General features: G+C 50.1%; 1 protein-coding gene across 4 annotated transcripts in view; it reads left to right on the top strand.

Annotated features, from left to right (window-relative positions):
- The window catches only part of FAT1 (FAT atypical cadherin 1), a 122,485-nt gene that overhangs the window by 13,108 nt on the left and 90,478 nt on the right, over positions 1 to 18,899 (top strand). For all 4 annotated transcript variants that reach the window (XM_084877692.1, XM_084877693.1, XM_084877694.1 and 1 more), the window contains exon 2: positions 5,642 to 8,931. In XM_084877692.1, the coding sequence (XP_084733818.1) occupies positions 5,664 to 8,931 (3,268 nt within the window). In that variant the 5' untranslated portion in view covers positions 5,642 to 5,663. The remainder of the gene's footprint in view (positions 1 to 5,641; positions 8,932 to 18,899) is intronic.

Below are 18,899 nucleotides of genomic sequence, written 5' to 3'. Positions count from 1 at the left end.
AGCCAGCTTTGCTCAGAACATTCAGAGTCTTTAAAGGTCCCGGTTAATAACGAGGCACGGTCAGTTGCTTCCAGCTGTGCTGGGTCCCGCGAGAAGGGTGGTGGGTGAGCTGAGAGAGGTGACCGAGGTGTTTGGGAGTCCCGATGTGGGAAGGAAGGGGGTGCTGGCAGAGCTGTGGCTGGAGTGAGTGACTGAAATGCATGGCCATAGAACAGCTGTAGGAACTTGACATGTTGGGTGTTTCCCTAGTGACCTGTAGGGGCAAGGGGAGGGCATTGGGGGGTGTAAAGAGGGTATCCAGGACCTCTCAGTGGTGGTGGTGGTGGTGGTGGGGAATAGCAGCAGGGCATGAACCGTATGGGTCCTTCATATCCAGGTTCTAAGGTCAGGCTTCAGATGTTCAGGAAGACTGATCTCCTTATGTCTCCATCCCACCCCCATTTCTTGCTTCTCCTTCCTCAGCTGCTCTGTCTCCTTCGCTGGTTCTTCTCCTTTGCTGTCCTCTAAATCTTGGGGAGCAACAGGAGTTGCTTTTTTCTCTATCTGGGTGGCTGTCTATTGGTGATCTCCGTTTTGTGGTTTTTGATACCATCTTCTATATTCTGATCATTCTCACATTGATGTCTCCAGGCTGGCCCCTGCCACACAGCTAACCACCCGTTTAATATTTACAGCAGGCTTTTCCACCTTGACTCATCCAAAGTGGAATTCCTCATCTTCATCTTACTCCCTTCAACTTTATTTTACCCCCATTCTTCCCTCTTTTAGTACCTGACAGTTTTCTTAATCAGCACACCATACTTGGAATCTTCTCCAATCTTTCTTTCTTTCTTTCTTTCTTTCTTTCTTTCTTTCTTTCTTTCTTTCTTTCTTTCTTTCTTTCTTTCTTTCTTTCTTTCTTTCCTTCCTTCCTTCCTTCCTTCCTTCCTTCCTTCCTTCCTTCCTCCTTTCCTTTTCTTTCTTCCTTCCTTCCTTCCTTCCTTCCTTCCTTCCTTCCTTCCTTCCTTCCTTCCTTCCTTCCTTCCTTCCTTCCTTCCTTCCTTCCTTCCTTCCTTCCTTTCTTTCTTTCTTTCTTTCTTTCCTCCCTTCCTTTCTCTCCTCCCCTTCCCTCCCTTCCCCTCCCCTCCCCTCCCCTCTCCTCCCCTCTGCCTCCAGTTCTTCAGCAAATTATGAAATAGATCCACAGTTTGACCACTTCTCCCCATCTGCCTCCACCGTCACCACGTTTGGGCTAAGCCACTGTGGTCGCTCACCTCGAACTGGCCTCCCTCCAGCTTTGCCCTGGCCACCCTGCATTCTGTTCCCAACACAGGCGCCAGAGCCACCCTTTTCACTTTAGGTAGGGCATGCCACTACTCCCTGTTCAAAATCCTCAAGTAAAGTTCAAAGTCCTAAAAGTCACCTTTCCTCCTGATCTGAAGGAATGATTGAGTAAACATACAAGTGAGAGAGGCTAGGCGAATCTCCCCAGTAGAAGAAGCCTATCTAATAAAAGAGGGAATATGTTAATTGACCCTCACACCATCGCAAAGATGGAGGCACCCACAGCCAATAAGGAGGGAATATGCTAATTGCCACATCTTCAAAGATGGTGGTACCCAGTCCCCTTAACCCTCCAACCTCCCAGGGCTGGCCCAAGGTGCAGGCAAACCCCAGATGGCGGCTGCCCAGCCACCCAGGGCCTCCTGAGGCTTAGGTAACCAGGGCTGGCTGAGGCTTGTGCTGCCGGCAGTGGCAGCAGCAGAGGTGTTGAGGGCTCCTGGACTGTGAGAGGGGCAGGCCGGGCAGAGGGACCCCCCCCCTCCCCTCCAGTGCATGAATTTTCATGCCCAGGCCTCTAGTTCTAAATAATTGATGAAGCATAACTCTCTTCCCTTAAGTGTTGGCTGAACATAATGACTTAAGAGTAACTTCATCACGGAGAAACCTGACAAGCACTACTTAAGTAACTCAGCAAGATCAGCATCAACGTGGAGAAGTTATGGTGATGGGATGTGATTAATATGACACTTCACCCCCTCCCCCAGACACACAGCCCCAGTTACTCATGGGAAGAACATCAGGCAAATTCCACCCGAGGGACATTCTACAGAATATATGACCCGTACTTCTCAAAACTGTCCAGGTCATTAAAAATAAGGGAAATCTGCCGAAACCGGTTTGGCTCAATGGATAGAGCGTCGGCTTGGGGACTGAAAGGTCCCGGGTTCGATTCCGGTCAAGGGCATGTACCTTGGTTGGGGGCACATCCCCAGTAGGGGGTGTGCAAGAGGCAGCTGATCAATAACTCTCTCTCATCCATGTTTCTAACTCTATCTCTCTCCCTTCCTCTGTAAAAAAATCAATAAAATATCTTTAAAAAAAAATAAAAAAAGGGAAATCTGAGAAACTGAGTCCAGAGGCGTTAAAGATATGACGACCCAGTGTAGTGTGGTGGGCTTGGGTTGGGATCCTGGGACAGAAAGAGGGCCTTAGAATTTAAATAGTTGATAACAGTGTATCACATTCGCTCATTGGTTGTGGCAAAGGTACCATAATAACGTGAGATGTTACCAATAGGGGAAACTGGCCTTCCTAACTTCTCTGTAAATCTGAAACTTGTCTAAAATTGATGGATTATATAAAAAATGGTCCCCTTCCTGTCCTCCCCTCCCCCATGTGCTCTAGCCACAGGGTCTCTGTTGTTTCTCTAACTAGGCTTCTCTCCTGAAGCATGTTCTGAGCCCAGTATATATCTGAAGACACTTTTAGTCGGTGGGGAAGAGATGCTGCAGGCTGGTCGTGGGTGGAGACCAGGAATAATACTAACATCCTATAATGCATGGGGCAGCCCTCTAAACCTGACTCACCTCCCAAAATCCAAAATGTCCATAGTGCTGAGGCCGAGAAACCCTGGATCTTCTGAATTTAGGGTTCTCTCTTTTCCTTCCGGTTACTGACCAGTGTTTCTTGCCCCGCTTTATTTATTTTTCTCCTTAGCACTTAATAGCCAGCATCCGATATGCGATATGCATGGTTTTCTCGTTTGTCTCCAGGAAATGTACCACCATGGGGGTTTATTGGTAGGTTGTTCGGTTCACTTTTATAACCCCAGCATCTACAACCGTTCCCAGCACATAGTAGATGCTCATTTAACCAGTTAACTGCCGTAGCATTGGAACTTTTTAAGTTAAATTTAAAATATTGTGACAGTTAATTGGTTAAATATTTGTTGATTGAATCAAATAATTGATGAAGGGAGTGAATGAATGATAGAAAACATATGCTTATGCCAAAAAATTCGAATAGGAAAGTGAAAATGTGAACATTTCTCCAGCCGCCGAGTCTCCAAAAGTTACCACAGTTAACAATTTATTTTTTAATTTGTGCCCCGAATGTTTCAGTTCAGTTTTAAGCACATTCATGTACTCTGCACACAATTTATCTCCCACCCATTTTTTTTTTTTTTTCAAACATACATGGGATCAGTTTAAATTTTCCAGTTAATATATCTGGACATCTTTACATATCGACATATACTAGTGGAGTGCGTTCTTACTCCTTTTAATGCATAATATTTTATAGATAGAATTAAGCAAAAATATTTCAGTTGCTTGCAATAGAATCCTGGTATAATATTCTGTTGTAAAGTGGGTAACAGTAATTATATATTTCCTAAAACAAAGAAATGCTTATTTAACATCATCTCTCTGAGTGTTCTTTAAAGCATTTTGTGTACATGTTTATTTCCTCCTCGTTTGTAAATACCTCAGGATGGGACTCTCTGCACGGTCTGTTCCATAGCAGGCTGGCAGTACCTGGGGGCGGGATGGAATTAAGTTTTCACTTGTTTTGATAAAATTACTGGATCATTACAAAATATTAAAGTTTCCCTGGGTTGTAGACACGATGACTAAATTAAGAATAAATAGTTCTGGGAGGAGATTGCTTTGTTATTTTGTTTAAATGAGAATTTCTCTCTTAGAGGCCAGGAATCTAATTTCCCTCCTTCCCTTGCGGAGCTGAGGGTATGATGATATCTGAAGAACAGGTTAGGGTGCCCAACTTGAACGAGATTCAGTATCAATTACGCTTCTAATTGCTTTCAGCATATCTGGCCTTTTCCTTTTCCCCCTGATGAAATGGGCAATGGGGCAAAGCTGGCAGTAGCCAGCTGAGCTGAGATACTGTAAGTGAATGCTGCCATTTCCACGTGGCCGTTAAAGCAGCCCTCCAGGCTGCTGTCCCTTCCACCTCTGGTAGCGTTCACACTCCGTGACTGGCCACTCTGCCAAGGGTCCAGCCCTGTCCTCGCCTCAGTGCTGGCATGTTTCGTGGAGCTGCACTGAGGTACAAGGTGAGTTTGCTGGCATTTAGGCAAACAGATGGCGGAGAGGTAGTTGTTCTGCTCCCCTGCCAGACCTCCGCCGTGGAGTTCCGCCTTCCAGCCGCCTCCCTCTGCCCTGCAGTGCCTACCTCCTCGTTGCATTGATCGGGCATTAGCTTAGTGATTTGGCTCCGTGTGTGTGTGTGTGTGTGTGTGTGTGTGTGTGTGTGTGGTGTCCTGGTGACAGGCTGTTAGTGCCCTCAGGACAGTACTGGTTGTTGACAGCGGAAGTGAGAAGACGTTGTATGGTTGGTCAGATGTGCTTGGTGGACTGGGAGAGGCAAAGTTCTGTTCATCACCAAACTGCGGGTTTTCCTTTTGTAAACTGACTTTTTTTTTTTTTTGGCTTGTGGTGGTTCAGAGATGGCCTCAGTGTAACACTTGAGTGATACAATTATTTTAATACATGTAAGTTGTTGTTGAGCACTGAGACAGTAAACCCTCCCATGATGTAGGGAGTGAACGTAATCACGTAGAGAAATAATTTCAGGATAAATTCTGGGAAATGAGACTGCCCGCTGTCATTGTGGGAGGTGATGTACAGCCAGCGTTGGATGTTTTGTTGTTTTACATTAGTTGTCCGAAGCTTCTGGTGCTTAGGAGAATGTAGTAGCATGAAGTTGGTGAGCCTTTGAGCATTATTGTATGTAAATAAATCGAAACAATGTACTTATCCTTCTTTTTAACAATTGCTTATTCGGTATTTGCCTTGAAGATTTAAGTATAAGAATACACGTTAGTTTGTATAGTTGCCAATCTTTCATCTGATGCACATTAGTATTTTTTTATTTTTTATTTTTTATTAATTTAAGAGAGGAAGGCAGAAGGAGAGAATGATAGAAGCATCGATGATGAGAGAGAATGATTGGCTGCCTCCTGGGGTTTGAGCCTGCAACCTAGGCCTGTGCCCTGACCAGGAATCGAACTGTGACCTCCTGATTCATATCAACCACTGAGCCACAGCGGCCAGGCACTCATTAGGATTCTTGAACCTGCATTGTTAAAATATGAAACAAGAGTATTCTTAAACTTAGTATCTCTAGACAGATAAGGGTTGATATACTAGAGGCCTGGTGCATAAAATTCATGGGGGGTAGGTGTCCCTCAGCCTAGCCTGCACCCTCTGCAACCTGGGACCCTTTGAGGTTTGTCCGACTGCCCATTTAGGCCCAATCCCGTCAAAATCTGAGGTCTAAAGCAAAGGGTAAGAAAACAGCTTACATCCTTTGGTTTGATTTCCCTGAAGTAACGGTTCTGATCTCTCCCTCCCGCCAGGCCCCTGCGAGCGAGTGGAGCGATGGGGAGGCACCTGGCGGCGCTGCTGCTGCTGCTGCTGCTCCTCCAGCACTTCGGGGACGGGGACGGGAGCCCCGCGCCGGCCGCAGCCCCACTGCAGTTCACGCAGCCCCACTACCACGTCACCGTGCACGAGAACTCCGCCGCCAAGACCTACGTGGGGCACCCCGTGAAGATGGGCATTTACCTCGCCAGCCCGTCCTGGGACGTTCGGTACAAAATCGTCTCGGGGGACAGCGAAAACCTGTTCAAGGCGGAGGAGTACGTCCTCGGAGACTTCTGCTTCCTGAGGATCAGGACCAAGGGCGGGAACACGGCGATCCTCAACAGGGAGGTGAGAGACCACTACGCCCTGGTGGTCAAAGCCGTGGAGAAGAACACGAACGCGGAGGCGCGGGCGGCGGTCCGCGTGCAGGTGCTGGACACCAACGACCTGCGCCCGCTCTTCTCACCCACCTCCTACAGCGTCTCCCTGCCCGAGAACACGGCCCTGAGGGCCAGCATCGCCAGGGTCAGCGCCACGGATGCAGACATCGGCACCAACGGGGAGTTCTACTACAGCTTCAAGGAGCGGACGGACACGTTCGCCATCCACCCGACCAGCGGGGTGGTGGTGCTCACGGGGCGGCTGGACCACGCCGAGAGCCCGCTCCACGAGGTGGAGATCCTGGCGGCGGACCGCGGCATGAAGCTGTACGGCAGCAGCGGCGTCAGCAGCCTGGCCCGGCTGTCCGTGCACGTGGAGCCGGCCAACGAGTGCGCGCCCGCGGTCACCGCCGTGACCTTGACGCCGTCCGAGTCCGACGGGGACCCCACCTACGCGGTCGTGACCGTGGAGGACTGCGATCGGGGCGCCAACGGGGAGATAGCGTCCCTGAGCATCGTGGCCGGCGACGCCCACCAGCGGTTCCGGGCGGTGAGGGCCTCTCCGGGCAGTAAAGAGTACAGAGTCAAAGGCACCGGCGGCGACATCGACTGGGACGGCCACCCCTTCGGCTACAACCTGACGCTCCAGGCCAAAGACAAGGGCTCCCCTCCCCGCCTCTCCGCCCCGACCGTCGTCCGCGTGGCTTCTCCCCGGTTCCGAGCCGGGCCCGTCCGGTTCGAGAAGGATGTGTACCGGGCGGAGATCAGCGAGCTGGCGCCCGCCAACACCCCCGTGGTCATGGTCAAGGCCACGCCTCGGTATCCCCACCTGAGGTACGTCTTCAAAAGCGCGCCCGCCAAAGCCAAGTTCAGCCTGAACCCCACCACGGGCCTCATTTCCATCCTGGAACCGCTGAAGAGGCAGCAGGCGCCCCACTTCGAACTGGAAGTGACCACCGGCGACCGGAAAGCCTCCGCCAGGGTCCTGGTCAAAGTCTTAGGGGCCAACAGCAACCCCCCGGAGTTCACCCGGACGTCCTACAAAGCGTCCTTCGACGAGAACGTCCCCGTGGGCACCACGGTCCTGCGGGTGAGTGCCGTGGACCCCGACGAGGGCGAGAACGGGTACGTGACGTACAGCATTGCCAACCTGAACCCCGTGCCGTTCGCCATCGACCACTTCACCGGGGCCGTGACCACCTCCGGAAACCTGGACTACGAGCTGATGCCCCGGGTGTACACCCTGAGGGTGCGGGCGTCGGACTGGGGCCTGCCCTACCGCCGGGAGGTGGAGGTCCTGGCCACCCTGACCCTCAACAACCTGAATGACAACACCCCCTTGTTTGAGAAGATCAACTGCGAAGGCACCATCCCCCGGGACCTGGAGGTGGGCGAGCAGATCACCACCGTGTCCGCCATCGACGCCGACGAGCTCCAGCTGGTCCGCTACCAGATCGAAGCCGGCAACGAGCTCGATCTGTTCGGCCTGAACCCCAGCTCCGGGGTGCTGTCCTTAAAGCAGTCGCTGACGGAGGGCCTGGGGGCCAGGGTGTCGTTCCACAGCCTGAGAATCACAGCCACGGACGGGGAACACGCCGCCACGCCGCTGTACATCAACCTCACGGTGGCGGCCAGCCGCAAGCCGCCGCACCTGCAGTGCCAGGAGACCGGGGTGGCCAAGATGCTGGCCGAGAAGCTGCTCCAGGCCAACAGGCTGCACGGCCAGGGGGAGGCCGAGGACGTCTTCTTCGATTCCCACTCCGTCAACGCGCACGCACCGCAGTTCGCCAGCGGCCTGCCCGCGGGCATCGAGGCCCAGGAGGACCTTCCGGTGGGCGCCGGCGTCGTCCTCCTGAACGCCACCGACCTGGACGCCGGCTTCAACGGGAAGCTGGTCTACGCCATTTCCGGGGGGAACGAGGACAGCTGCTTCGCCATCGACGCGGACACGGGGATGCTCAGGGTTTTGTCTCCGCTGGACCGGGAGGCCACAGACGGGTACACCCTGAACGTCACCGCGTCCGACCTGGGCCTGCCGCAGAAGGCGGCGTGGCGCCTGCTGGATGTCCGGGTCCTGGACGCCAACGACAACGCCCCCGAGTTCCTGCAGGAGAGCTACTTCGTGGAGGTGAGCGAGGACCAGGAGCCGGGGAGCGAGATCGTCCAGGTGGAGGCCATCGATCAGGATCTGGGGCCAAACGGACACGTGGCCTACTCCATCCTCACCGACACCGATCAGTTCTCCATCGACAGCGCGACGGGGGTGGTGAAGGTGGTGCGGGCCCTGGACACCGAGGTCCAGCCCGTGCACTACCTGAAGATCGAGGCCCGGGACCAGGCCACGGAGGAGCCCCGGCTGTCCTCCACCGTGCTTCTCAAGGTCTCCGTGGAGGATGTCAACGACAACCCCCCCAGGTTCATCCCGCCCAACTACCACGTGAAGGTGCGCGAGGACCTTCCCGAGGGCACCGTCGTCATGTGGCTGGAGGCCTACGACCCCGACCTGGGTCCGTCCAGCCAGGTGAGGTACAGCCTCCTGGACCCCGGGGAAGGCCACTTCGACGTGGACAAGCTCAGCGGCGCGGTGAGGATCCTGCAGCAGCTGGACTTCGAGAAGAGGCAGGCGTACAACCTCACGGTGAGGGCCAAGGACCGAGGGAAGCCCGTGTCCCTGTCTTCCACGTGCTACGTGGAGGTGGAGGTGGTCGACGTGAACGAGAACCTGCACCCGCCCGCGTTCCCCAGCTTCGTGGAGAAGGGGGCGGTGAGAGAGGACACCCCCGCGGGCTCGTCCGTGATGAAGGTGTCCGCCCGGGATGAGGACGCGGGGAGAGACGGGGAGGTCCGCTATTCCATCAGAGACGGTTCCGGCGTCGGGGTGTTCAAGATAGACGAGGAAACAGGTAACCGTGTCCCCCATTTCTCTGCTTGGTCTCCCCTCCTGTTTTTTCTGCAGTGACCCCTGGCCTGTGCTGGCTCCTTCACGGTCCCCAGGCCTGTTAGGGCCGGGGATGGCACTGGCCGTGCCCGCGCATGCTTCCTGTCCTCCTGCAAGGGTCTGTATGTAGAGTGTGAGTCAGGAAGATGGAACCGGTGGAACCCGGATGAGCTGCCCGGAAATCAGCCAGAAATAAGGAAGCATTGAACTCATGACCACTGATAACGGATGTCTATCTGTGTTTCTGCTCTTATCTGATCAGAAGCATCACTGTGGTTTTGCTGTCACTTAGAGACTCCTTGGCAGAGTGTTCACAGCTAGAATGTTTGCAGACTTAGGGCCGTCACTGCCACCCCTGCTAGCATGCCGTGCAGAGGTCACTGCACACACGCAGAACCGTGCAGTGCACCGAGAGACGACTCTGCTAAAACTTCCGCCCCATGATCTGCTTTGCTCAGGGCCCCCTGCAGGTGTTGTGTGAGAGAGGCTGATGGAGAATGTGGAGTGGAGGAGACCTGGCTTGGCCTTCTGGCTCCTTCAGTTGCTAAGTGGGTGATTTTGGACACGTTCATTGTCTTCTTAAAACGGACTTTCTTCATCTGTAAGATGGTCACACTCAAAGTGACCACAAGGTGCACGGGAGGGTTGTAGCAGGTGTTAGGATCTAATGGTGCCTTGGCCATGGTAGCGGTGTTCTGTTAGGATAGTATTTCGCCTAGCAGAGGTCCTCACACACAACATCTGAGGCAGCCAGTGCATGCTGGAGAGTGTCCTGTTTTGCACTTTGTACATAGCTCTTCGTTTAGCTGCTTTTGCTAGCTGATTCCTATAGTTCTGTGTCCTTCTCCTCTGATGGGATGTGAACCTTTGTATTACTTTGCTGCGGCTGCCGTAACGAAGCACCACAGAAGGGGTGGCTTAAACAACACGAGTTAACCTTCTCACAGTCTGGAAGTCCAAGGTCAAGGTGCTGCCATGGGAGGTTTCTTCAGAGACCTCTCCTTGGCTTGTAGATGGATGTCTTCTCTGTGCCTCCACATGGCTTTCCCTCTGTATGTCGCTGTCCTAATCTCTTCTTATAAGGACACCCGTCATATTGGATTAGGGACCACGTTGGTAACCTCATTGTAACTCTTAAAACTCTGTCTCCTAGTTCAGGCATGTTCTGAGGTACAGGGATTAGGACTTAAATGCATGAGTTTGGGGTGTTATAATTTACCCCTAAACCACTGTAAGGGCAGGTTTTATAATTTTAGCTCATGCATTCTCTATTCTCAGCATCTGGCCAGAAGTGCCTGCCATGTAGAAGCTGCTCACTAAAGATTAAAAGGCTGAGTGATTACATTAATGGCTACTTTGGCCTTGAATGGCCTGCCCTCTGAGAAGGGAAGTGGAAACAGAAGGAAAGCGGGTAATCACGGCATTTGTCAGCATAGATGGAACTCGCTTTGTTTCCTAATCTCATTGATGTTTCCTTTATTACTGATTCCATTCGAAAAAGGGATGTTTTCGTAGTATAGTAAAAGTTTTTTTTTTTAAGTAATACCTTGGGTATTCAGTCAATACCACTCCTGGTACCCTCTCCCACATGAAAAATAGGATATTCTCCTAGAACAGGGGTCCTCAAACTTTTTAAAGTGGGGGCCAGATCACGGTCCCTCAGAGAGCTGGAGGGCCGGACTATATGAACTACTAATTCCTACTGTAACACCTCGGCTGCGCTCACTGCCCAAAAAACCTGGCGGGCCGGATCAGACTCCTCTGTGGGCCGCATGTGGCCCGCGGGCCGTAGTTTGAAGACCCCTGATGTAGAGTGTGAGTCAGGAAGATGGAACCGGTGGAACCCGGATGAGCTGCCCCGAAATCAGCCAGAAATAAGGAAGCATTGAACTCATGACCACTGATAACGGATGTCTATCTGTGTTTCTGCTTTTATCTGATCAGAAGCATCACTGTGGTTTTGCTGTCACTTAGAGACTCCTTGGCAGAGTGTTCACAGCTAGAATGTTTGCAGACTTAGGGCCGTCACTGCCACCCCTGCTAGCATGCCGTGCAGAGGTCACTGCACACACGCAGAACCGTGCGGTGCACCGAGAGACGACTCTGCTAAAACTTCCGCCCCATGATCTGCTTTGCTCAGGGCCCCCTGCAGGTGTTGTGTGAGAGGCTGATGGAGAATGTGGAGTGGAGGAGACCTGGCTTGGCCTTCTGGCTCCTTCAGTTGCTAAGTGGGTGATTTTGGACACGTTCATTGTCTTCTTAAAACGGACTTTCTTCATCTGTAAGATGGTCACACTCAAAGTGACCACAAGGTGTGCGTGAGGATGCGGGGGAAGAGCACGGGAGGGTTGTAGCAGGTGTTAGGATCTAATGGTGCCTTGGCCATGGTAGCGGTGTTCTGTTAGGATAGTATTTCGCCTAGCAGAGGTCCTCACACACAACATCTGAGGCAGCCAGTGCATGCTGGAGAGTGTCCTGTTTTGCACTTTGTACATAGCTCTTCATTTAGCTGCTTTTGCTAGCTGATTCCTATAGTTCAATGTCCTTCTCCTCTGATGGGATGTGTACCTTTGTATTACTTTGCTGCGGCTGCCGTAACGAAGCACCACAGACGGGGTGGCTTAAACAACACGAGTTAACCTTCTCACAGTCTGGAAGTCCAAGGTCAAGGTGCTGCCATGGGAGGTTTCTTCAGAGACCTCTCCTTGGCTTGTAGATGGATGTCTTCTCTGTGCCTCCACATGGCTTTCCCTCTGTATGTCGCTGTCCTAATCTCTTCTTATAAGGACACCCGTCATATTGGATTAGGGACCACGTTGGTAACCTCATTGTAACTCTTAAAACTCTGTCTCCTAGTTCAGGCATGTTCTGAGGTACAGGGATTAGGACTTCAATGCATGAATTTGGGGTGTTATAATTTACCCCTAAACCACTGTAAGGGCAGGTTTTATAAATTTAGCTCATACATTCTCTATCTTCAGCATCTGGCCAGAAGTGCCTGCTGTGTAGAAGCTGCTCACTAAAGATTAAAAGGCTGAGTGATTACATTAATGGCTACTTTGGCCTTGAATGGCCCGCCCTCTGAGAAGGGAAGTGGAAACAGAAGGAAAGCGGGTAATCATGGCATTTGTCAGCATAGATGGAACTCACTTTGTTTCCTAATCTCATTGATGTTTCCTTTATTACTGATTCCATTCTAAAAAGGGATGTTTTCGTATTATAGTAAAAGTTTATTTTTTAAGTAATACCTTGGGTATTCAGTCAATACCACTCCTGGTACCCTCTCCCACATGAAAAATAGGATATTCTCCTAGAACAGGGGTCCTCAAACTTTTTAAAGTGGGGGCCAGATCACGGTCCCTCAGAGAGCTGGAGGGCCGGACTATATGAACTACTAATTCCTACTGTAACACCTCGGCTGCGCTCACTGCCCAAAAAACCTGGCGGGCCGGATCAGACTCCTCTGTGGGCCGCATGTGGCCCGCGGGCCGTAGTTTGAAGACCCCTGTAGAAGTAAGTTATTTTAGATGCTATAATAAATAATGTGCTCTGGTTTATTCAAGGGATTCTTTTTCTAATGAATTAAATACTACCAACATGTATCACACATTATTTATCTACCACCCATCTAAAATACCCAAAATAGTTAAATTCAAGAGAAAATAGCATCAGCAACAGCAATTAGTAGTCCTTCATCAGAAGAGAATAAGTTTTTTTCCTGTTGTCATATTCTCCAACATGAGTTAGAATTTTCAGGTGCAGCCGAAACCGGTTTGGCTCAGTGGATAGAGCGTCAGCCTGCGGACTGAAGGGTCCTGGGTTCGATTCCTGTCAAGGGCATGTACCTTGATTGCAGGCACATCCCCAGTAGGGAGTGTGCAGGAGGCAGCTGATCGATGATTCTCTCTCATCGATGTTTCTAACTCTCTATCCCTCTCTCTTCCTCTCTGTAGAAAGTAAAAAAATAAAAAAAAGAATTTTCAGGTGCAATGTCAACATAAAAAAATACTTCCAAGTTAGGAACTGAAACTGAAGTGTTTTGAATCTCCTCAGGATAGTTACCCCTACTTTCTTCCCTTTTCCAAAGTGGGTTTTAAAAACCTAAAAGGAGCTGCTGTAAGTTAAAGTTCAAACAGAAAATAGAACCAAAACCTTAATTTACATTTCTTTGATGACTTAAATTATATGAACACCGCCTTGCTTTTTTTTTCTTTCCAGTGAAAAGAGTATTTTCGTTGCTTTTTAAAGCCTCGTTTAGAAATGAGTACTTTTTACCTATATATTTAAGAGACGGAGATATTTTTGCTACCAAGAGAGAAAAAAGAGGGAACAACCCACACATCCAACAGCGACCTGAAATAGATCCCCAGCGGTTTGCAGGCTCCTGCAGGCCAGCCTGTCCCCGGGGTGACTTCTCGGAGGCAGGGGTGATGGGCAGGGGGGCTGGGAGTATATAGGAAACTGTTCCGCATTTGTATAAATATTGACACTTAAAGGTGAGAGAAAAGTTGGCCATTTCTAGGTCACCTGTTCTGTCATTCTTGCTTTCCAGAGCAAAATACGTCACGTACAGTAGACTTCTATTTCGATGCGTTTTGAAATGAAATACAAGTGATATAATGATTATGCATTGGCCTGGTATACATTGCAAGGGGTATTTTTGGCGGTAGAATTACCAGCGCATGTTAGAGAATCCTGGTAAGTCATCGGGGATCATAATGTAGAATTCCTTCAGGGAAGGTCAGTGGGTTTTGTGCAGAAGTACTAAAATTAGATATGCTGATTTTTGTTTGGGGGTTGCCTGATTGATTTCTAGGACGGGTTGGAGGTGTAGAGCGGTGCCTGTCAGATGAAGGAAGGCTGGGCAGTTCAGGAACAGCAGTGGGGATCCCCGTGGGACTCAGCACTGGCACTTGGACTGGGTTGAGCTGGCTCAGGTTGTGTGTATTAGCGCCTGCCTAGAACCTCAGTGTCCAGGCTCTGACTGTCTCTCCTAGTCATGCCTTTCCTGTTGGGCTCACTGAGTGGTCGGCAAACTCATTAGTCCACAGAGCCAAACATCAACAGTACAACGATTGACATTTCTTTTGAGAGCCCACATTTTTTAAACTTAAAACTTCTTCTAATGCTACTTCTTCAAAGTAGACTCGCCCAGGCCGTGGTATTTTGTGGGAGAGCCACACTCAAGGGGCCAAAGAGCCGCCTGTGGCTCTCGAGCCGCAGTTTGCTGACCATGGGGCTAACTGACATGGGCCCACACAGGAGTCCTTTGCCTCTGAATACCAAGAACCTGTCCACGTAACTGGTTACTTCTTGCCTTTGACTTTGAGTAACGTAACCAAGCATTCGGGATGTTCTACTCATTTCAACATTGTCAGGTATGTGTATCATTTATATGCTTTTCATAGAACAGACAACATATCCAGAAATCTGAATTTAGTTCCTACTGTTTTTTTAAGATCTTTTTTTTTTTTTTAAAGGAGCTTACATTTGAAACGTCCCTTGAAAAATAGTTTTGTTTTTTATTTTTAAAGATAGAAATTCTGAGGACTACCTAAAATATGTGCAGTCCTGTCAGGTTTAGGTTTTGTAGGTACTTGATAATGGGCTTTGCTGAGAGTTCACAGTAATTGCCCTGTGGGAGTGACAGCTGACTCATCTGCTAATCTCTGTATCACATGCTCTGCCTGGCGGGGCTCTGGGTGGGCGGTGGGAATTGTTCTCACAAACCCTGCCCACATGATTGCTCTTCCATTTGAGATTTGGAAGGGTAGGGAGTGATGTGAACAATTACTCAGAAAGTCAGTCTTGTTAAGAGCCAATCTCCAGTGCTGTCAGTGAGATCCCCCTCTCCCCCTGCTTTTTGTCCCAACATGTACAGCAAGCATGTCAAACTCAAAGGCTAACACGGGCCAAAGAAACAAGGTTAAGTTTATGTGGGCTACAAAAGAACAAAAGCTTCCATTTTCATAGAAACGTAGGTTTATTTCGACAGAGAGATGCTGAGTACAAGAGCTGAAATAAATGAGTCATCGTTAACATAAAATAATAGAACATTTTAATAAAAATTAATGTGTTTTCTTAAACATTAACTTACCAGACACTGAATAACTGCGCAAATAAGCGACACGCTAATAAACCTATTTTTCTTGTTCTCCGAAAGTAAAATATTTTCCTGTTGCCCATGCCAAGCAAGTCGGTCCAAGACTAATGACGTGGCCATTGGCTGCTAAAATATTCGCTGCTGGTATTAGTGGGGAGAAATGGTGTGCCTGCCTGTAAGGTGTGTAAGGGAAATGAATGCAACACGATTATAGTAATCAGTCATTAGCGAACGTTGTAGTTCATTATTAATAATTATGTATAACAGGATATTGTAAAAATTAAATTACAAAATTGTAATTAAAACATTTCTTATATACCGTTATATTGGCTGGGCCACAAAAATGTTTGTTGTGGGCTGCGAGTTTGACATGCTTGACCTACAGCGAGGGTTACAAAGCAGGTTTAATAGGTGTTAGCGGAGCAAGTATCTCTAAAGCGTGTGTAATTTCACATTGACGTTTGATTTGCCTCACTTTCTACCTCTCAGCATTCACTTCGTTCTCACTTCAGATGTGTTCCTGGTTCCCTTTGTTGTCAGCTTCCAAGTTGAGTGGAATCTTGAGCATCTGTCCCTAGATTTGTGGAATTCAATTCAGTTTAGTGTTCCGGGCTAACGGGTACCCTTCCATGGTCATTGCTACTCGAGCACCAATAAAAAGTTCAGCTTTTTGCCAATTTTGAAAAACGAAGGATATGTCCAGAAAAATGGCTGGTCACAGATTCTCCTCAAATGGTTAACGGAAACGTGAGCAGGTCTGTCCCCTGATATGGGGGCATTATAACGGAATGCCTGCGTGGGTTCCCCCTTCTGTCTCGAGTTCTTCGGTTCAGGGTTTGGCAGTTTTTATAACGCAGCCCCACACGAGTGTTTCCCTCTCTGACAACTTATTTGGGGAGACCATGTTTCTCACTAAGATAAGGGCAGATTCTCAACTTTCTGAGCGCCCTGTGACTTTTAGAATCCCACTCGGGGTTTCGGGATTGAAACGGACGTTTTGATGAAAAGACTTGGAGTGAATGAATATGGAAATGCAGCTGTGGCAACAAGATAAATCACCGGCGGTGAGATCTGGGAGGGGGGATTAGGACTCCCCTTTCCTTCAGAGACTTTGGCCACATTCTCATTGCGGGGGAGTGTCCCTGCTCCATTCCTGCCTTACCCATCGGGAGTCTGGCCCCTGGCCTTCCTTCATCAGCGGGACACGCAGAACGAATGAGTCTGTGTCATGGGGAACAGAGAGAAGGGCCTTCCAGGAGGGGGGGAATGCTGCTGGGGCTTCTGCCTGTCTGGCAGAACGAATGCTTGAGCTATTTTAATTACTTATTCCACATTTTAAAACCATCTTCCTCAACGGACAGCGGGATGTTCAGTGTAGCACAGGGACCTCTGCTTTTCCCCAGGGCCCGTTCTCTCAGGACAGTAGAACGAGGAGGGTGTCCATGGGTCACGTGGCATGACCAGAACGTCTGGAAGAGTGGCCGCTGGAAGTGTGGCCCACTGCGGGGGGACCAGCCACCTGGATGGAGCTGGGCCCGGAGCTCCTGGCAGCAGGAGCCCGTAGATGCAGTGGGAGGCCCCGGGAGGGAGTTGAGAAATGTGCTGGTGAAAGGCCTTTTGTGTGGCTGCCTCCTCCCTGCGTGGCTGCAGCTGCTGACCTGCTCTCTCCGTCCTCCTAGCAAAGGTGAAGAGGGAAGAGAGGGATTTCCCAGCCACAGTGCCACTGGCAGTCTGGCTTAGGCAGACGTTCTGGTAGCTGGCCAGCTGTGTGTCCGTGTTGGGGGGAGTGTCAGTCTGCTCTTCTGTGCCCTGCGATTCTGAGTCGAGGCAGGGCCCAGAGTAACTCCTCCTGAGGAAGGGATCCTCCTGTGAAGCAGGAGGGTGTTTAGGTGACTGTAGGGTCTAATTAGCAATCCTGAGGAAATTCCATTTTGTTTTCAGAGAAAACAGAGGATCAGCAGTCTCTCTTTCAGTGTCTGCTATCTGGCTAGGGGACTCCTTTGGGGCGGATGGGCGCACTGGCTGGGCTAGGAGGCTGCATGGCCTGTGGCTCAGGGCGGATTGTGCTGGGACCAGGACGTGGGGAGGCTGCGCAGTGCTTCTGTGCGATCTGAACGATGTGTGAGGGCCGGGACGTGGGTGCCTTGGGTAGAGGCAGCTTCCGGTCTGGTCTCCGTGGCCTCATGCTTTCAGTGATGACGATAGTAATGACGACGGCCATTCGGATAGTCAGAAACCACAGACACAGTGACAGCCAGGTGCTGTCCCAGGCACTTCCTGGGTGCTCATTTCTTTAATCCTCACACCTCCCAGACGGAGGACCCATTCATGGAGAGGGGCAGTAACTTGCCTGAGCCCCCGGGGTGCTCAGTGGCCGGACTCCGGAGCCTTGCTTGCAAACACAGCCTGGAACTGCCTCTCCCTTATAAAGGACCACGGTGAGATGCTCTGCGGACGCCCATGTGAAAGCTGCTAGGGGAGCAGGGCTCTGGGCTGAGCTGGGTCGTGTCAGGCTGGAGACCTGAATCCTAGATTTGAACTTTATCTTAAAAGGAGTAGAGTGTCTAAGAACCTTCATCATTTTTTTTTAGAATGTCAGGTTGCTCTTCAGCACATTTAGGAGAACAGGTGTTTGGCATTTCAAAGTGGTGGCATTTCAGCAATTTGAGATTATTCCAGGGAAGTCACCGGTGAGTATTGGGAGAATCTGCTCCAGTTGAGGTGGACAGGTATCTCACCCGTGTTTCCAGTTGTGATCTCCTGATCTCATATAAAAACACGGGTCAGAATGCCAATTCGAGTGTCTTTTCATAAAACAAAGCTTGAGATGGTTGTTGGGGTTCTAGCTAACCTTGGAAACCAAATCAACCCACTGGGTAGCTGAAGTCATCTGAATCTGCACTCGCCCTGTAAGCAGGTTACGTGCAGTCATTGTTCTCTGGCCTCGCCCGCCGGGATGCCCTGGCTTGGCAGCTGGCTCACCGCCATCCGGTGTGCGGCATTTACATGAGGGCACGTGGCTCCCCTTAGCCCTCTTGGCAGGGAACCATTTTTTTTTGTTGTTGTTCTCAGAGTTGTGCTCATACCTTGGTGAGTGACTATGTATGGAGATGTAATGCTCCGTTGATATCTGGCCTGTTTTTTCCATGTTGTCCACCTTGCACACTTATTGACACTGAGTACATTTTAAACTTTAGGTGTTTGTCCCTGTTGGATTTTTTTTTTCCTTACCCACTTAGTTCCTGTCGTTTTGACTTCGTGGATTATTTCAGTACGGAAGACTGGACTTGTCAAGCTCTTAGTCTCTATGAGCGTCTATTTTGCAGAGTGCGTTCCATTGCATTATGTTTTATGGCACTTCATTAAAAAAGAATCAAACCATGTTGGTTATAATACTGCATGCCCACCGTACAGGACATAATGCCGCGAAACACACGCTTTCGTGCCTTTGTTACCGGGAACACGTGAACTTGGGAAGATTGCCATCCGGGGCACATGCCTGTACTTGCTGACTTGGCAGGTAGCCAGCTTCGCAGCAGTGATAGAGAGTCTGGAAGCCATTCACATATTTCCTTCAGGGGCCGGCCAATCTCATCAACTAACCCGCCTTGTCAGTTACTCTACGCGCTCTCCCCTCAGAGTATGTGATCCTGGATCGAGCCCATTTCATTGCTAGGCCGTTGATTATTTACTTACCACAAGTAAAGGTCAGGAATTGTTCTCTCTCTTTTAATTTGTTTTTTCTGTGTCACCTCATTACTGCTGTGTGTGTGCTCCATGTGTGCGAGGGATGTAGGTGCGTATGCAGGTGGGCTCCGACTTACGGGGGA

Source organism: Pipistrellus hanaki (assembly GCF_964339955.1).
Source record: "Pipistrellus hanaki genome assembly, chromosome: 3".
NCBI classification, from domain to species: domain Eukaryota; kingdom Metazoa; phylum Chordata; class Mammalia; order Chiroptera; family Vespertilionidae; genus Pipistrellus; species Pipistrellus hanaki.
Note: the sequence above shows the minus strand (reverse complement) of the source record. Positions and strands in the feature narration are given on the sequence as shown.